Here is a 14403-nt window from a genome sequence, read left to right as displayed (position 1 = left end):
ATATTATGAAGCTTTTTGCCGTGAGTCGATTTAATAGCCTTGATTCTAGAACTTAATACCAAACTTTTCCCCTTGAAGGACTTAACTCAAGTCTATGATTCTGGCATGACAAGAACTTTAGACACAATATTTGCTCTTCAAAATACTTTTTATTTGTTCAATTCAACATTAAATAACCAGTATGTCCCAAGACAAGGGGGGGGGGGGGGTCGTTGTGGATGGGTCTCGGGATCGATCCATTACTGGATCTTCTCGCTGAAGGACTTCCAGAGCTCGGCCAGCTGGCTCTGCAGGTCCTGGGTGTTGACGGTCAGCTTGGCCTTCAGCTCCTCTGCCATGGGGGTCAGGCTCTGCTGGATCTCCTGGCTCTTCTGGGCCAGCTGCCTCTGGAAGTCCTGGGTGATGGGCTCCATCTTGCTCTGGAAGTCCAGCACGCTCTGGTCCACCTTCTGCTTCAGGCCCTCGGTCAGGGGTCCCATCTGTGTCTGGATGCCCTGGAGGCTCTGGTCCAGCCTCTCCTTCAGCTCCTGGCTCCTCTGCTGCACGGTGGCCTTCAGGGTCTCGGCGTCCATGGACTGGGCGAAGGGCAGCACCTCCTTCTGCAGGGTGTCCATCTGCTTCTGGAGCTCCTCCTTCAGCTCGGCCAAGTAGGGCTGGAGCGCCACACCGGCGGAGGCCAGCTCAGAGTCGACGCGGGTCTTCAGGGCCTCGGCCTCCAGGGACAGCTTGGCCAGCAGCTCCTGGGTCATGGGGGCCACCTGGTTCTGGAGGGCCAGGGTGTACTGGGTCACGGCCTGGGAGCTTTCGGAGATCCTGGTGCTGTTCACAGAGAAGGGGGAGGGGGGGGGGGGGTTAGTGATACGAGAATGACCTTTGACTTATCCAATCAGCGAAAAGTATTGCACTGATGTATTTAGTGGTACATCAAACTAATCCCGTCGGAATGGGGCTTCTTTTGCAGATTGATCGTGTCCTGACAACACTTTTGTGTTGAAAAGTACCATCTCTACCTCTTTAATGCACAACCTGTAATTAACTCCCATGTACTTTAATCTGCAATTGCTGATTTTTTGTTCCTTTTTAGAAAGTCTGCCGAATCTTGATTGGTTCATAATAACGCCAGTACTGACTGTGTTTTTGATCAAAACGACTGAAACAGAACATCCAGGTTAACGTGAGCGCTCTTACTCCACTTCCTGTCCCAGGGCGGACTGTTTGATCTGCTGGAGGGACTCCTCCGCGGTGGTGGTTGCCTTGGCGACGTAGTCCCAGAAGGCATCCCTGACTGTGGCGACGCTGGTCTGGGCCGGGTCCTGCCACAGCAGGTCAGCGTTGCACGCTGTGGGGAAGAACATCCAGGACTTTAGAAACAGTACCACTATGTGGTCGTTAAAGTGACTTACAGTGAATAAAGACACACGTCGTTGAGGAGCAGATAGGATTAGGGCCTCTTGCCGACCCACGGGTTAGACTGCAGGCATGGGGAATCAAACCCTGTACCTTTGGGCAGGGACTTAAACCCCCTGTAGTCGCCACACTATCCGGCCCCGGGATACGAGATCACTTCACTTACCGGAGAAAAGGGTCAGCGCTAGCACTGCAAAGACCTTCATGGTGGTGGTGGTGGTGGTGGTGGTGGTGGTGACACTGGTGGTCAAAGAAAGAAGCACACGTTCAACACTCAATCCGAAAAAAAATCCATCATCTTAGAATCGAATGCAACCCAACTGGTCATGGAGGTAGAATACCAGCGGTCTGCGTGAATATTTCGTCTCTTACCTGCTTCTTTGGAGCCTCAAGGTGTTGTTGTGGGAGAGATGTTCTCTCAGGGCCTTTTATAGCTTGTTGGAGAGGGCAAAGTTCGTCATTGTGCCCTGTTGTACGCCCTCCTGTCCCACCACGTTACATTCCCTGTGACCTCGTCATCTGATTACTCCCGCTGGTTTATGATAGCCATCCGTGGCATTACAAACCCCCCCCCCCCCCACATCGCTGGTGCAGACCTTTAAGGCTGGTGTGAATACAAGCCTTCGAATTCTGGTGCGGACCAAACAGCCGGTCCGAGACCAAGCCGGAGAGGTGGTCTCGGTTCACTTCCAAACGAAGCCTGGTGCGGTTCGCTTGAGGTGTGAAAGCGCCCGCACCTCGGTCCGATCCAGTTCTAAAAATCATACGCCTCTTTGGACGTAACAGGCACCCGCTCAGCCGCACGCATTATGGGCATTATTGTTTGATTAGCGGTAACTCCCACGATTAGCAGCACATTGTCGGACCGTCAAGTGAAAATGAGTCGTGGCTTATCATGGAGCACGGAGACTGAATGTCTATTGGATATCGGACCCAAATATCCAATAGACATTCCGTTTCCTCTTTGCTCCACTGCATCCGCAGGTCTGATTACGCCTTAAATACATTTCAGAAGTGGTCATACTGAGCCCAATCAGGAGCTTCAAGAGGCACATTTCACCTGAGGGTCAACGTAGGACAAACACAGTTGTCTCTCATTACTCTAATTATGGGTCTTCTGCATTATGTACCTGGGCAGATGGTTTTTAATAATGAATATTTATTATTCAGAGCAATTTGGGAGCATTAAATATTGGTTTTAATCCTTGTGTAAAATGCAGCAAACAAAAATGGTGGCAGGTGATCATTATAGATCCAGTTAGGATAAGGTGGATCTTTATTGATCCGAGGCGATACATTAGGGAACAGTTGGGTTGGGGCACTGACTGAGTATAAAGTAGGTTCAGTAAAGCATGCCTCCCAACATGTGGCTTCACTCATTCATGGAATCCCAGGGGTACAACTGAGTTTTTGATCCCTCTAGCTATACAGTATATATATATATATTTTCTTTTATAATATATATTATGAAGCTTTTTGCCGTGAGTCGATTTAATAGCCTTGATTCTAGAACTTAATACCAAACTTTTCCCCTTGAAGGACTTAACTCAAGTCTATGATTCTGGCATGACAAGAACTTTAGACACAATATTTGCTCTTCAAAATACTTTTTATTTGTTCAATTCAACATTAAATAACCAGTATGTCCCAAGACAAGGGGGGGGGGGGGGGTCGTTGTGGATGGGTCTCGGGATCGATCCATTACTGGATCTTCTCGCTGAAGGACTTCCAGAGCTCGGCCAGCTGGCTCTGCAGGTCCTGGGTGTTGACGGTCAGCTTGGCCTTCAGCTCCTCTGCCATGGGGGTCAGGCTCTGCTGGATCTCCTGGCTCTTCTGGGCCAGCTGCCTCTGGAAGTCCTGGGTGATGGGCTCCATCTTGCTCTGGAAGTCCAGCACGCTCTGGTCCACCTTCTGCTTCAGGCCCTCGGTCAGGGGTCCCATCTGTGTCTGGATGCCCTGGAGGCTCTGGTCCAGCCTCTCCTTCAGCTCCTGGCTCCTCTGCTGCACGGTGGCCTTCAGGGTCTCGGCGTCCATGGACTGGGCGAAGGGCAGCACCTCCTTCTGCAGGGTGTCCATCTGCTTCTGGAGCTCCTCCTTCAGCTCGGCCAAGTAGGGCTGGAGCGCCACACCGGCGGAGGCCAGCTCAGAGTCGACGCGGGTCTTCAGGGCCTCGGCCTCCAGGGACAGCTTGGCCAGCAGCTCCTGGGTCATGGGGGCCACCTGGTTCTGGAGGGCCAGGGTGTACTGGGTCACGGCCTGGGAGCTCTCGGAGATCCTGGTGCTGTTCACAGAGAAGGGGGAGGGGGGGGGGGGGGGGTTAGTGATACTAGAATGACCTTTGACTTATCTAATCAGCGATCACTGATGTGTTTCGTGGTACATCAATCCCGCCGGAATGGGGCTTCTTTTGCAGATTGATCGTGTCCTGACAACACTTTTGTTTTAAAAAGTACCATCTCTACCTCTTTAATGCACAACCTGTAATTAACTCCCATGTACTTTAATCTGCAATTGCTGATTTTTTGTTCCTTTTTAGAAAGTCTGCCGAATCTTGATTGGTTCATAATAACGCCAGTACTGACTGTGTTTTTGATCAAAACGACTGAAACAGAACATCCAGGTTAACGTGAGCGCTCTTACTCCACTTCCTGTCCCAGGGCGGACTGTTTGATCTGCTGGAGGGACTCCTCCGCGGTGGTGGTTGCCTTGGCGACGTAGTCCCAGAAGGCATCCCTGACTGTGGCGACGCTGGTCTGGGCCGGGTCCTGCCACAGCAGGTCAGCGTTGCACGCTGTGGGGAAGAACATCCAGGACTTTAGAAACAGTACTACTATGTGGTCGTTAAAGTGACTTACAGTGAATAAAGACACGTCGTTGAGGAGCAGATAGGATTAGGGCATCTTGCCGACCCACAGGTTAGACTGCAGACATGGGGAATCAAACCCTGTACCTTTGGGCTGGGACTTAAACCCCCTGTAGTCGCCACACTATCCGGCCCCGGGATACGAGATCACTTCACTTACCGGAGAAAAGGGTCAGCGCTAGCACTGCAAAGACCTTCATGGTGGTGGTGGTGGTGGTGGTGGTGGTGGTGACACTGGTGGTCAAAGAAAGAAGCACACGTTCAACACTCAATCCGAAAAAAAATCCATCATCTTAGAATCGAATGCAACCCAACTGGTCATGGAGGTACAATACCAGCGGTCTGCGTGAATATTTCCTCTCTTACCTGCTTCTTTGGAGCCTCAAGGTGTTGTTGTGGGAGAGATGTTCTCTCAGGGCCTTTTATAGCTTGTTGGAGAGGGCAAAGTTCGTCATTGTGCCCTGTTGTACGCCCTCCTGTCCCACCACGTTACATTCCCTGTGACCTCGTCATCTGATTACTCCCGCTGGTTTATGATAGCCATCCGTGGCATTACAAACCCCCCCCCCCCCCCCCCCACATCGCTGGTGCAGACCTTTAAGGCTGGTGTGAATACAAGCCTTCGAATTCTGGTGCGGACCAAACAGCCAGTCCGAGACCAAGCCGGAGAGGTGGTCTCGGTTCACTTCCAAACGAAGCCTGGTGCGGCTCGCTTGAGGTGTGAAAGCGCCCGCACCTCGGTCCGATCCAGTTCTAAAAATCATACGCCTCTTTGGACGTAACAGGCACCCGCTCAGCCGCACGCATTATGGGCATTATTGTTTGATTAGCGGTAACTCCCACGATTAGCAGCACATTGTCGGACCGTCAAGTGAAAATGAGTCGTGGCTCTTCATGGAGCACGGAGACTGAATGTCTATTGGATATCGGACCCAAATATCCAATAGACATTCCGTTTCCTCTTTGCTCCACTGCATCCGCAGGTCTGATTACGCCTTAAATACATTTCAGAAGTGGTCATACTGAGCCCAATCAGGAGCTTCAAGAGGCACATTTCACCTGAGGGTCAATGTAGGACAAACACAGGTGTCTCTCATTACTCTAATTATGGGTCTTCTGCATTATGTACCTGGGCAGATGGTTTTTAATAATGAATATTTATTATTCAGAGCAGTTTGGGAGCATTAAATATTGGTTTTAATCCTTGTGTAAAATGCAGCAAACCAAAATGGTGGCAGGTGATCATTATAGATCCAGTTAGGATAAGGTGGATCTTTATTGATCCGAGGCGATACATTAGGGAACAGTTGGGTTGGGGCACTGACTGAGTATAAAGTAGGTTCAGTAAAGCATGCCTCCCAACATGTGGCTTCACCCATTCATGGAATCCCTGGGGTACAACTGAGTTTTTGATCCCTCTAGCTATACAGTATATATATATATATTTTCTTTTATAATATATGTATATTATGAAGCTTTTTGCCGTGAGTCGATTTAATAGCCTTGATTCTAGAACTTAATACCAAACTTTTCCCCTTGAAGGACTTAACTCAAGTCTATGATTCTGGCATGACAAGAACTTTAGACACAATATTTGCTCTTCAAAATACTTTTTATTTGTTCAATTCAACATTAAATAACCAGTATGTCCCAAGACAAGGGGGGGGGGGGGGTCGTTGTGGATGGGTCTCGGGATCGATCCATTACTGGATCTTCTCGCTGAAGGACTTCCAGAGCTCGGCCAGCTGGCTCTGCAGGTCCTGGGTGTTGACGGTCAGCTTGGCCTTCAGCTCCTCTGCCATGGGGGTCAGGCTCTGCTGGATCTCCTGGCTCTTCTGGGCCAGCTGCCTCTGGAAGTCCTGGGTGATGGGCTCCATCTTGCTCTGGAAGTCCAGCACGCTCTGGTCCACCTTCTGCTTCAGGCCCTCGGTCAGGGGTCCCATCTGTGTCTGGATGCTCTGGAGGCTCTGGTCCAGCCTCTCCTTCAGCTCCTGGCTCCTCTGCTGCACGGTGGCCTTCAGGGTCTCGGCGTCCATGGACTGGGCGAAGGGCAGCACCTCCTTCTGCAGGGTGTCCATCTGCTTCTGGAGCTCCTCCTTCAGCTCGGCCAAGTAGGGCTGGAGCGCCACACCGGCGGAGGCCAGCTCAGAGTCGACGCGGGTCTTCAGGGCCTCGGCCTCCAGGGACAGCTTGGCCAGCAGCTCCTGGGTCATGGGGGCCACCTGGTTCTGGAGGGCCAGGGTGTACTGGGTCACGGCCTGGGAGCTCTCGGAGATCCTGGTGCTGTTCACAGAGAAGGGGGAGGGGGGGGGGGGTTAGTGATACGAGAATGACCTTTGACTTATCCAATCAGCGAAAAGTATTGCACTGATGTATTTAGTGGTACATCAAACTAATCCCGTCGGAATGGGGCTTCTTTTGCAGATTGATCGTGTCCTGACAACACTTTTGTGTTGAAAAGTACCATCTCTACCTCTTTAATGCACAACCTGTAATTAACTCCCATGTACTTTAATCTGCAATTGCTGATTTTTTGTTCCTTTTTAGAAAGTCTGCCGAATCTTGATTGGTTCATAATAACGCCAGTACTGACTGTGTTTTTGATCAAAACGACTGAAACAGAACATCCAGGTTAACGTGAGCGCTCTTACTCCACTTCCTGTCCCAGGGCGGACTGTTTGATCTGCTGGAGGGACTCCTCCGCGGTGGTGGTTGCCTTGGCGACGTAGTCCCAGAAGGCATCCCTGACTGTGGCGACGCTGGTCTGGGCCGGGTCCTGCCACAGCAGGTCAGCGTTGCACGCTGTGGGGAAGAACATCCAGGACTTTAGAAACAGTACCACTATGTGGTCGTTAAAGTGACTTACAGTGAATAAAGACACACGTCGTTGAGGAGCAGATAGGATTAGGGCCTCTTGCCGACCCACTGGTTAGACTGCAGACATGGGGAATCAAACCCTGTACCTTTGGGCAGGGACTTAAACCCCCTGTAGTCGCCACACTATCCGGCCCCGGGATATGAGATCACTTCACTTACCGGAGAAAAGGGTCAGCGCTAGCACTGCAAAGACCTTCATGGTGGTGGTGGTGGTGGTGGTGGTGGTGGTGACACTGGTGGTCAAAGAAAGAAGCACACGTTCAACACTCAATCCGAAAAAAAATCCATCATCTTAGAATCGAATGCAACCCAACTGGTCATGGAGGTACAATACCAGCGGTCTGCGTGAATATTTCCTCTCTTACCTGCTTCTTTGGAGCCTCAAGGTGTTGTTGTGGGAGAGATGTTCTCTCAGGGCCTTTTATAGCTTGTTGGAGAGGGCAAAGTTCGTCATTGTGCCCTGTTGTACGCCCTCCTGTCCCACCACGTTACATTCCCTGTGACCTCGTCATCTGATTACTCCCGCTGGTTTATGATAGCCATCCGTGGCATTACAAACCCCACCCATCCCCCCCCCCCCCCCCACCACACATCTGGTGCTCAGAACCAAGATGTGTTTGGTGTTTAACGATAGGCTACTTCAGAAACATAACATAATTGTCCGCTTTCGGCGGAAGTTTTTTCCTATGGCTTTTCTCCAAAGCTTTTGAAGATATTGTTAGGATTCTTATAATGGGTGGACTGTCCGTCTGTCCGTCCGTCCATCCCTCCCCAGGGTTGGGACAGGAGAACCACAGGCTCAAAGGTCTTCTCTGATAGGCTAACATCAAGATATGTTAGTGTATGTGGTTGTTTCAGTGTTTGCCCCGTGCTTTACCTCAATCAATGAGAAACTGTATGAATCAATATATTTAAACAGCAGTTATCCAGTCCTTCTACATCTAATCTCACAGTATTCAGCGGGATGTTTCACTGATTCATTGCATTGCGTCATGAATGTATGTTTTCTATTGTTTTAAAGCCATTTAAGCCAATTTTCTTTTACAGCCTAGATTTGTCCTTTATGTACTCATTGTCACTCAAATCAAATGAATATATAGTGTAATGTACAATACATAACTTAAAAATACATTCCATACAAATACTTCACTCAAAATGGCCGCCATATCTTTTATGTTTCCTCGATATCGGTTGATTTCCTGATCCCTGTGATTCAGAGACAACCCTTGTGACGCAGTGACGCAGAACCATCATCGCCAGTGTGCAACCTGAGGTCAGCTTCCACATGGTTATGTGGACGTACGCGTGTGTGACACAGAGACGTACAGCAGGGCACTTGAACTTTACCCCTCGACGTTCTCAGAGTGCCTCAAGACCATATATTCCGGTCAAGTCCAGCGGAGCCACAATCCACTGTTCACTCGCAGGCAGAAGGTCGATCCAGATCCATAGCTGGTAAAATATTGTAGAATAAGGCACTGGAAAAACGTTTGATAACATTTAAACATTTAGAATCAATTAAATATAAATTTCTCCCTCAATTCTAGCATCCATCATGAAGCTCTTTGTGGTCGTGGTCCTCGCAGTCTTTGCTGGTAAGTTAAAAATGGGAAATACACAAAATAAAAACTAAAATCTACTCACAAGTACCTCAAACAGAAGTTGGACTTTACTCTCATCCTACGTTGTTTCTCCAGCAGGTTGCAATGCCGAATTCACGATGGAGCCCCAGCAGCAGCTGGACATGGCGAAGGATTTATTCTGGGACTATGTTGCCAAGATGACCCGCACCGCAGAAGACTCTGTGGAGCAGATCAAACAGTCTCAGCTGGGACATGAGTTCAAGTGAGCTTCATATTATTGACCATTAACTTTGATCCGAGGGGCCTCACGGTGATTTCAGATCCATTAAGGACTAAGGGCTTGGGGTTATGGCATTTATCCCAAGGATATCTACTGGTAGACTTGGTGAGGACATTGGGGATCGAACCTAGAACCATTCAGCTGGGATCCATAACCCCTAGCCACCAGGGTTGACCAACCTGCCTGGTTTATGTTTGTCTGGGGACTTGTACGCATGTAAAACAATCCAACCAGAAACCAATAAAGTCCAGACACTGATCTCCTCACCTCTCCCCCTGTTCCCGCCTCCTCTACCCTCCGCAGCAAACTCATCTCTGAGAGCACCGACGTCGTGAACAAGCTCACCGTGACCCTCCAGTCCCAGGTGGCGCCCATGAGCCAGGAGCTCCTCGCCAAGGTGTCCCGGGAGGCGGAGCAGCTGAAGGGGCGCGTGGAGAGCGACCTGAGCCTCCTGAGCGCCCACCTCCAGCCCTACGCCGACGAGCTGAAGGAAGACCTGGAGAGGCAGATGTCCGAGGTGACGGAGATGACCAAGGGGGTGATGCCGTACGCCCGGGCCATGGACGCCGACGCCCTGAGGTCCGACGTGCAGCAGAAGAGCCGGGAGCTGAAGGAGAGGCTGGACCAGAGCATCCTGCGCATCCAGGAGCAGATGGGGCCCCTGACCGACGAGCTGAGGCAGAAGATGGACCAGAGCGTGCTGGAGTTCCAGAGGAACATGGAGCCCATCACCCAGGACTTCCAGAGGCGGCTGGCCCAGAGGACGGAGGAGATCCAGAGGAGCCTGACGCCCTACGGGGATGACCTGAAGAAGACCATGGAGGTCAACTCCCAGAAACTCCAGGAGCAGCTGGACCTCCTGTGGCAGACCGTCAGCGAGATGACCAAGTGAACCCGACCGACGCAGCCTCTCGGATCCCCCCCGGCGTTTGTTGATTCCGTCCTGTTTGTGTGATGACGTCGGGGACTCGGTCATAGCCCTGGGCCGCAGAAGAAGTGCAATATATGAAGGGTTTGGATTCGGCGGTATCATAGTTCAACGCTTTGGACGGTTAACATCGAACAGCATTTGAACAAAGTCTGATTGTGTTTACTTTATCACACATGAGCCTTAAAGTGTCAAGTGTGTGTCTGTCAATCGACAATAAACCGTTGACGTGTATCTTCTGTTTGTATCTTTTTCTGTTGTGTGGAAAACAATATTGTACTAGTTCTACAACACTAAAAATATCAGACTCTACAGGAAACAACACTTGGTTAAATACTACACCGTTCACTTCTAGACTCATCCATTCAACATTAACCAACAGTGAATGTTTATTCATTCATAGAAAGACCAAACCGTATCCCGCCAGATGAAGTAATATGATTTGTGTGTAAATCAATTTATCAATGATAGATCATCAAAGGTCTTAATTGATTGTTTCTTCATCTCCAGAATGGCTCAAATAAAAAAGACCGGTCTGGGAGATTTCCTATTCTGTTTGTGTTGAAGTAGATTACAAATTACAAATATGAACTAAATCTTAGTTTCCGGTCATTTTCCTTAGACCTTTTCTTCATACCCCTAGGAATCAGGGACCACACAACCCTGAGATCTTTGTGGTTTCTGTAGGCCATTATGGTCAACTCTGTCTCTTTCAGAGATAAACCACTTAAAAACGCAAGCACATCAAATCGAATGAAACACCACCAAAACAGTGGCTATGTCGCTTGGCTCCCAGACGGAGGGTTTAAGGTTCAAACCCCGGTGTCCGCCGTCTTCCTGTAGGCATCTTTGAGCCAAACACAGCTATGAAATGGGTGGATGGTCAATGTGTACTATCGTCACTAGTTGAATCTATTGCCCATGGCCTGGTACATAAAAGCAGAATGACCAGAGATATCTAAAAAGTTACATTCATGAAATTATGTGTTTTTAAATATCACAAATACCACCTTGGGATTGGAAGTAAACCACTTCTAACATTTGAACCACCTTTCTACCTATTATTTTTTTTATTATAGATTAACTATCCATTTATAGCTCCTCATGGGTAATTCATATTCAATCAAATCAAATCTAACTGGATTACTCATTATCTTTGGTTGGCTCTGGTCCTGCAGAAAGTTTCTCTGTGACTCAGCAGAAACGATGGTCTGCTTGGACTGTCTTTTGCGTGTCACTTGGATTAGGAGTTGAAGCGACCTTCGACCTTCGATCTTTGTTTTGTTTTCTTTGGTAGACCTGATCACGCATCACAGGATGGTGGCCTGATGGGACACAAACCCCAACAATCCGCTATGTGTGTGACCCACAAAGTTTGCATTAAATATTCTGGTTGTTAATGTTTGCTTGCTTGTTAGAATCTGTTGTTTGCCTTTGTTTCAGTTGTGATGTTGTGACCTCAACAAAACCCAATTTGAATGAAAACCCAATACAGATTGGTTAGTTCCGATATATGACGTTCAAAACATACAACTTATAGCCCCCAATAGTTAAGACCTAGTTTTGATTAAACACATTACAATTACCTAGCTGACACTTTTGTCCAAAGCAACATACAATAAGTGTATCAACAATGAAGATAGAATCAGGCTTACACACAGAATTCCTGTAAATTCTCTTACCTTGCCTTGCCTACTTTAGGACAAACAATTAATACCAATCATTCAGGAATTTATTTCATAAAACCTATCAATCATCAACGTGTCCATGCACTTTATATAGTTGTGAAACATGGAACACAATTAATAAAAACATGCCAATAAAAGGTGACACGCCACAGTCCATGCAGGGAACTTCGGACAGAGTTTTGTCGCTGATATTTATCGGATAACACTATCGGCCAGCAGCTTAAATACAAGCTTGGTCCGTCCCTGTCCACACACGGGATAGCATTCAGGTGAGTTTGACCAAGACATGGGAATGAACAAATACTCATTACAATTATGCTTGTATAACCTTACATTAATGTGAGGTTGTACATAGGGTTAGGTTAGTTTTAGTTTGCCAGCTCTTTGTTAACTGTAAATGATTAAAAAGACTATTAATAGTGAAATAATTGGAATCAATGCAATTAACAAATTTGTTTACATGCATGTGATTATGAGTGTAATTATTATCATATTATTATTGTTTGAATTTGGCCTTGATACATAACGAATGAATCATTTCATTCCAGGTGTCTTTAAGGATTTATCATGAAGTTCTTGGCTGTGCTTCTCGCCCTGGTGGCCTTCTCAGGTAACACATATTGGATTTCCAATTCATCATCAACTAAAACGTCCGATGTTGATCGTGTGGTTTAAATCCCCGACTCCCCTTTAAGTCGTGTTCAGGAGAAAAGCGTTTGTTTGCTAACTGACTGAATGTAAAACGGTGGACCCAACCAGGTGTCCATGGACGCACGCTGCCCCAGGACGAGGCCTGGAGCTCTTTGGAGAGGGCGGTGGGCCGTATCAGGGAGTACGTCACAGACCGGGTCGAGGAATTCCAGCAGACCGAGGTGTTCCAGGAGATAGAGTGAGTTCAGCTCTCTGTGCTTCAGTTAGAAAACCTAACTGATCACCGGCCACATAAGAGAAAGACGCCAAACACGGTTCAGAGGCTAAAGAGGGATTCAAGTAGGGGAACAACAAATACGTGGCAATCATACTCACTTTGTTTATGGATAACTTATGGGGTTGCTTTACCCTAACATCACTGTTTACTACTCAGTCACGAAACAGACGACAGGGTTAGGGCATCTAGTGCAGAGGTTGCCTGCTGCTGGTAGTCTTTGACATTGAGGATTGAACCCAGAAGCTTTAGTGTGTTTTTCGTCAAAACCCCCCTGACCACTTCACTATCCTTCGGTTACAGCGCCAACCGATCACAGGCCGACAACCAGACCCCAACAGGGTGCAAAATGTCACCGCAGAAAGACTCAGCAGCATATATACCCTAAAGGCTTAGTTATGGTTCCACGTCGACGCATTGCAAGGGGGTTTACAGACCCCCCCCCAGACCACCTGGCCCCGCCCTTGAACCCTAAACCCCCCCTGTCTCCCTGACCCCCACCCCTTCCAGCCTCATGACCCAGGACAGCCTGGCCGAGCTGGCCCTCTACAGGGAGAAGCTGGCCAGCGAGGCCGGCCCCTACACCCAGGAGCGGGCGGAGCAGCTCGCCAGCGACCTGCAGGCGCTGGGGCAGAAGCTGCGCACCAACGTGGCGGACGGTGGCGAGCGCGCCGCCGAGTACAGCCAGGAGCTGAGGAGCGTGATGGAGCAGACCGCCGGCGACATCAGCTCCACCTTCAGCACCTACGCCCGCAAGATCCGCAAGAGGGTGCACAAGGACGCAGAGCAGTTCAACAAGTGAGTGGCGGCAGGCCCAGTGAAGGGCTGGGCCGTTAGGGTTGGATTGGACCCCCCCAGACCGATTTAGGGGATACGGGAGGTTCGGAGAGATGGAGAGTTTTTTTTTCATTGTTCAACGCACATTTTTATCCAAAGCATCTGACAGTGAGTTAAGATATATGAAGGAGCGGGTGCATGGGTTAGGTCTCTATGGCAGAATATTTTATCTAAAGCAATTTAAAGTGAATTCCGATGGATGAGGCAGCAGGTGTATAGGCTAGGCCTCTCACTATTTGGTGACATGGCAGATTGCCAGATTCTTCAATCTAAATCATTTTAAAATGGAGTCAGAAGCAGGCCATACATTAGCAGGAAGGGGCTAGAGCATCTTTCTCGATTTAAAAGCTCTGGAATCAAAAGGCTTTCGACCCCACTGCTTTACATAGTCCATAAATATCGACAAACCCTTCTCAAAGCCTCTTTTGCTCGTCACTATTCCACCAGGAACGTCGCCGCCTACGTCGAGGAGCTCCAGTGGCGCGCCTCGGATAACGTGCAGAACATCCAGAACAAGATGGAGCCCTTCTTGGCCGAGGTGCGCGACAACGCCGCGGATAAAGTCAGCACGATCGACCGCCTGCTGAAGCCCGTTACCGAAGACGTGGCCGAAAAGTTCCAGGAGATCCGCCAGCAGTTCGATAAAACCACAGAGAAACTGCTCTCCGTCCTGGAGGACAAGGTGGAGGAGTTCAGGGAATGGTCAGGCGCATTCGCATAGACGCAAAACCCGATGACCAAAGACGCCTCACGCAGCCAAAATACTTCTGCGTCCGCTGCTTCATCTGTTTAACATGATCTATCGATATGTTGAGGTTTGAAGGAAGTGTTTCATTCCATTACATCATTATGATCAATGTATCGTTGGCACCATCCACGAACATTTAAAATTTCTGAAATCACTGCATTCATCTTTTTCATTGAAGCATCTGTGGTGATGCAATAAAAATTATCTCAGTTCATGTGTGTTGTCATTTTCATTGGTTATTTATCTTACAATTTATTCTTGTAAACC

The 14403-nt window shown here is 48.7% G+C and overlaps 5 protein-coding genes across 5 annotated transcripts; 2 read left to right on the top strand and 3 right to left on the bottom strand.

Moving 5' to 3' along the window:
- Positions 1 to 129: 129 nt before the first annotated feature.
- LOC132451200 (apolipoprotein A-IV-like) lies at positions 130 to 1857 on the bottom strand. The gene is made up of 4 exons (XM_060043558.1): positions 1780 to 1857; positions 1574 to 1647; positions 1189 to 1339; positions 130 to 819 (listed from the first exon to the last, which is right to left on the bottom strand). The coding sequence occupies exons 2-4, from the start codon at positions 1611 to 1613 to the stop codon at positions 240 to 242; spliced, it is 771 nt and encodes a 256-aa protein (XP_059899541.1). The 5' UTR covers positions 1614 to 1647; positions 1780 to 1857; the 3' UTR covers positions 130 to 239.
- Positions 1858 to 2997: 1140 nt separating this feature from the next.
- On the bottom strand, positions 2998 to 4713 carry LOC132451197 (apolipoprotein A-IV-like). The gene is made up of 4 exons (XM_060043554.1): positions 4637 to 4713; positions 4431 to 4504; positions 4048 to 4198; positions 2998 to 3688 (listed from the first exon to the last, which is right to left on the bottom strand). Exons 2-4 carry the CDS (start codon positions 4468 to 4470, stop codon positions 3109 to 3111), a joined length of 771 nt encoding a protein of 256 aa, XP_059899537.1. The 5' UTR covers positions 4471 to 4504; positions 4637 to 4713; the 3' UTR covers positions 2998 to 3108.
- A 1150-nt stretch (positions 4714 to 5863) lies between these two features.
- LOC132451198 (apolipoprotein A-IV-like) lies at positions 5864 to 7590 on the bottom strand. The gene is made up of 4 exons (XM_060043555.1): positions 7513 to 7590; positions 7307 to 7380; positions 6922 to 7072; positions 5864 to 6553 (listed from the first exon to the last, which is right to left on the bottom strand). The coding sequence occupies exons 2-4, from the start codon at positions 7344 to 7346 to the stop codon at positions 5974 to 5976; spliced, it is 771 nt and encodes a 256-aa protein (XP_059899538.1). The 5' UTR covers positions 7347 to 7380; positions 7513 to 7590; the 3' UTR covers positions 5864 to 5973.
- An 899-nt stretch (positions 7591 to 8489) lies between these two features.
- On the top strand, positions 8490 to 9935 carry LOC132451196 (apolipoprotein A-IV-like). Its single transcript, XM_060043553.1, has 4 exons — positions 8490 to 8602; positions 8695 to 8742; positions 8845 to 8992; positions 9314 to 9935. Exons 2-4 carry the CDS (start codon positions 8703 to 8705, stop codon positions 9900 to 9902), a joined length of 777 nt encoding a protein of 258 aa, XP_059899536.1. The 5' UTR covers positions 8490 to 8602; positions 8695 to 8702; the 3' UTR covers positions 9903 to 9935.
- Positions 9936 to 11823: 1888 nt separating this feature from the next.
- apoea (apolipoprotein Ea) lies at positions 11824 to 14350 on the top strand. The gene is made up of 5 exons (XM_060043561.1): positions 11824 to 11895; positions 12175 to 12236; positions 12386 to 12515; positions 13062 to 13349; positions 13836 to 14350. The coding sequence occupies exons 2-5, from the start codon at positions 12194 to 12196 to the stop codon at positions 14107 to 14109; spliced, it is 735 nt and encodes a 244-aa protein (XP_059899544.1). The 5' UTR covers positions 11824 to 11895; positions 12175 to 12193; the 3' UTR covers positions 14110 to 14350.
- Positions 14351 to 14403: the final 53 nt, after the last annotated feature.

The sequence above is a fragment of the Gadus macrocephalus genome, chromosome 22 (assembly GCF_031168955.1).
Source record: "Gadus macrocephalus chromosome 22, ASM3116895v1".
NCBI lineage: Eukaryota > Metazoa > Chordata > Actinopteri > Gadiformes > Gadidae > Gadus > Gadus macrocephalus.
Note: the sequence above shows the minus strand (reverse complement) of the source record. Positions and strands in the feature narration are given on the sequence as shown.

Excerpts from the sequence above, each read along its gene's own strand:
- apoea (XM_060043561.1), top strand. The coding sequence starts at position 12,194 with ATGAAGTTCTTGGCTGTGCTTCTCGCCCTGGTGGCCTTCTCAG. Across the intron at positions 12,237-12,385 it reads CGCCCTGGTGGCCTTCTCAG|GTGTCCATGGACGCACGCTG; the intron begins GTAACACATATT and ends GGACCCAACCAG. Across the intron at positions 13,350-13,835 it reads GACGCAGAGCAGTTCAACAA|GAACGTCGCCGCCTACGTCG; the intron begins GTGAGTGGCGGC and ends CTATTCCACCAG.
- LOC132451200 (XM_060043558.1), bottom strand. The coding sequence starts at position 1,613 with ATGAAGGTCTTTGCAGTGCTAGCGCTGACCCTTTTCTCCG. Across the intron at positions 1,340-1,573 it reads AGCGCTGACCCTTTTCTCCG|CGTGCAACGCTGACCTGCTG; the intron begins GTAAGTGAAGTG and ends TCTTCCCCACAG. Across the intron at positions 820-1,188 it reads GCCCTGGGACAGGAAGTGGA|CACCAGGATCTCCGAAAGCT; the intron begins GTAAGAGCGCTC and ends CTCTGTGAACAG.
- LOC132451196 (XM_060043553.1), top strand. The coding sequence starts at position 8,703 with ATGAAGCTCTTTGTGGTCGTGGTCCTCGCAGTCTTTGCTG. Across the intron at positions 8,743-8,844 it reads GGTCCTCGCAGTCTTTGCTG|CAGGTTGCAATGCCGAATTC; the intron begins GTAAGTTAAAAA and ends TTGTTTCTCCAG. Across the intron at positions 8,993-9,313 it reads CAGCTGGGACATGAGTTCAA|CAAACTCATCTCTGAGAGCA; the intron begins GTGAGCTTCATA and ends TACCCTCCGCAG.
- LOC132451197 (XM_060043554.1), bottom strand. The coding sequence starts at position 4,470 with ATGAAGGTCTTTGCAGTGCTAGCGCTGACCCTTTTCTCCG. Across the intron at positions 4,199-4,430 it reads AGCGCTGACCCTTTTCTCCG|CGTGCAACGCTGACCTGCTG; the intron begins GTAAGTGAAGTG and ends TCTTCCCCACAG. Across the intron at positions 3,689-4,047 it reads GCCCTGGGACAGGAAGTGGA|CACCAGGATCTCCGAGAGCT; the intron begins GTAAGAGCGCTC and ends CTCTGTGAACAG.
- LOC132451198 (XM_060043555.1), bottom strand. The coding sequence starts at position 7,346 with ATGAAGGTCTTTGCAGTGCTAGCGCTGACCCTTTTCTCCG. Across the intron at positions 7,073-7,306 it reads AGCGCTGACCCTTTTCTCCG|CGTGCAACGCTGACCTGCTG; the intron begins GTAAGTGAAGTG and ends TCTTCCCCACAG. Across the intron at positions 6,554-6,921 it reads GCCCTGGGACAGGAAGTGGA|CACCAGGATCTCCGAGAGCT; the intron begins GTAAGAGCGCTC and ends CTCTGTGAACAG.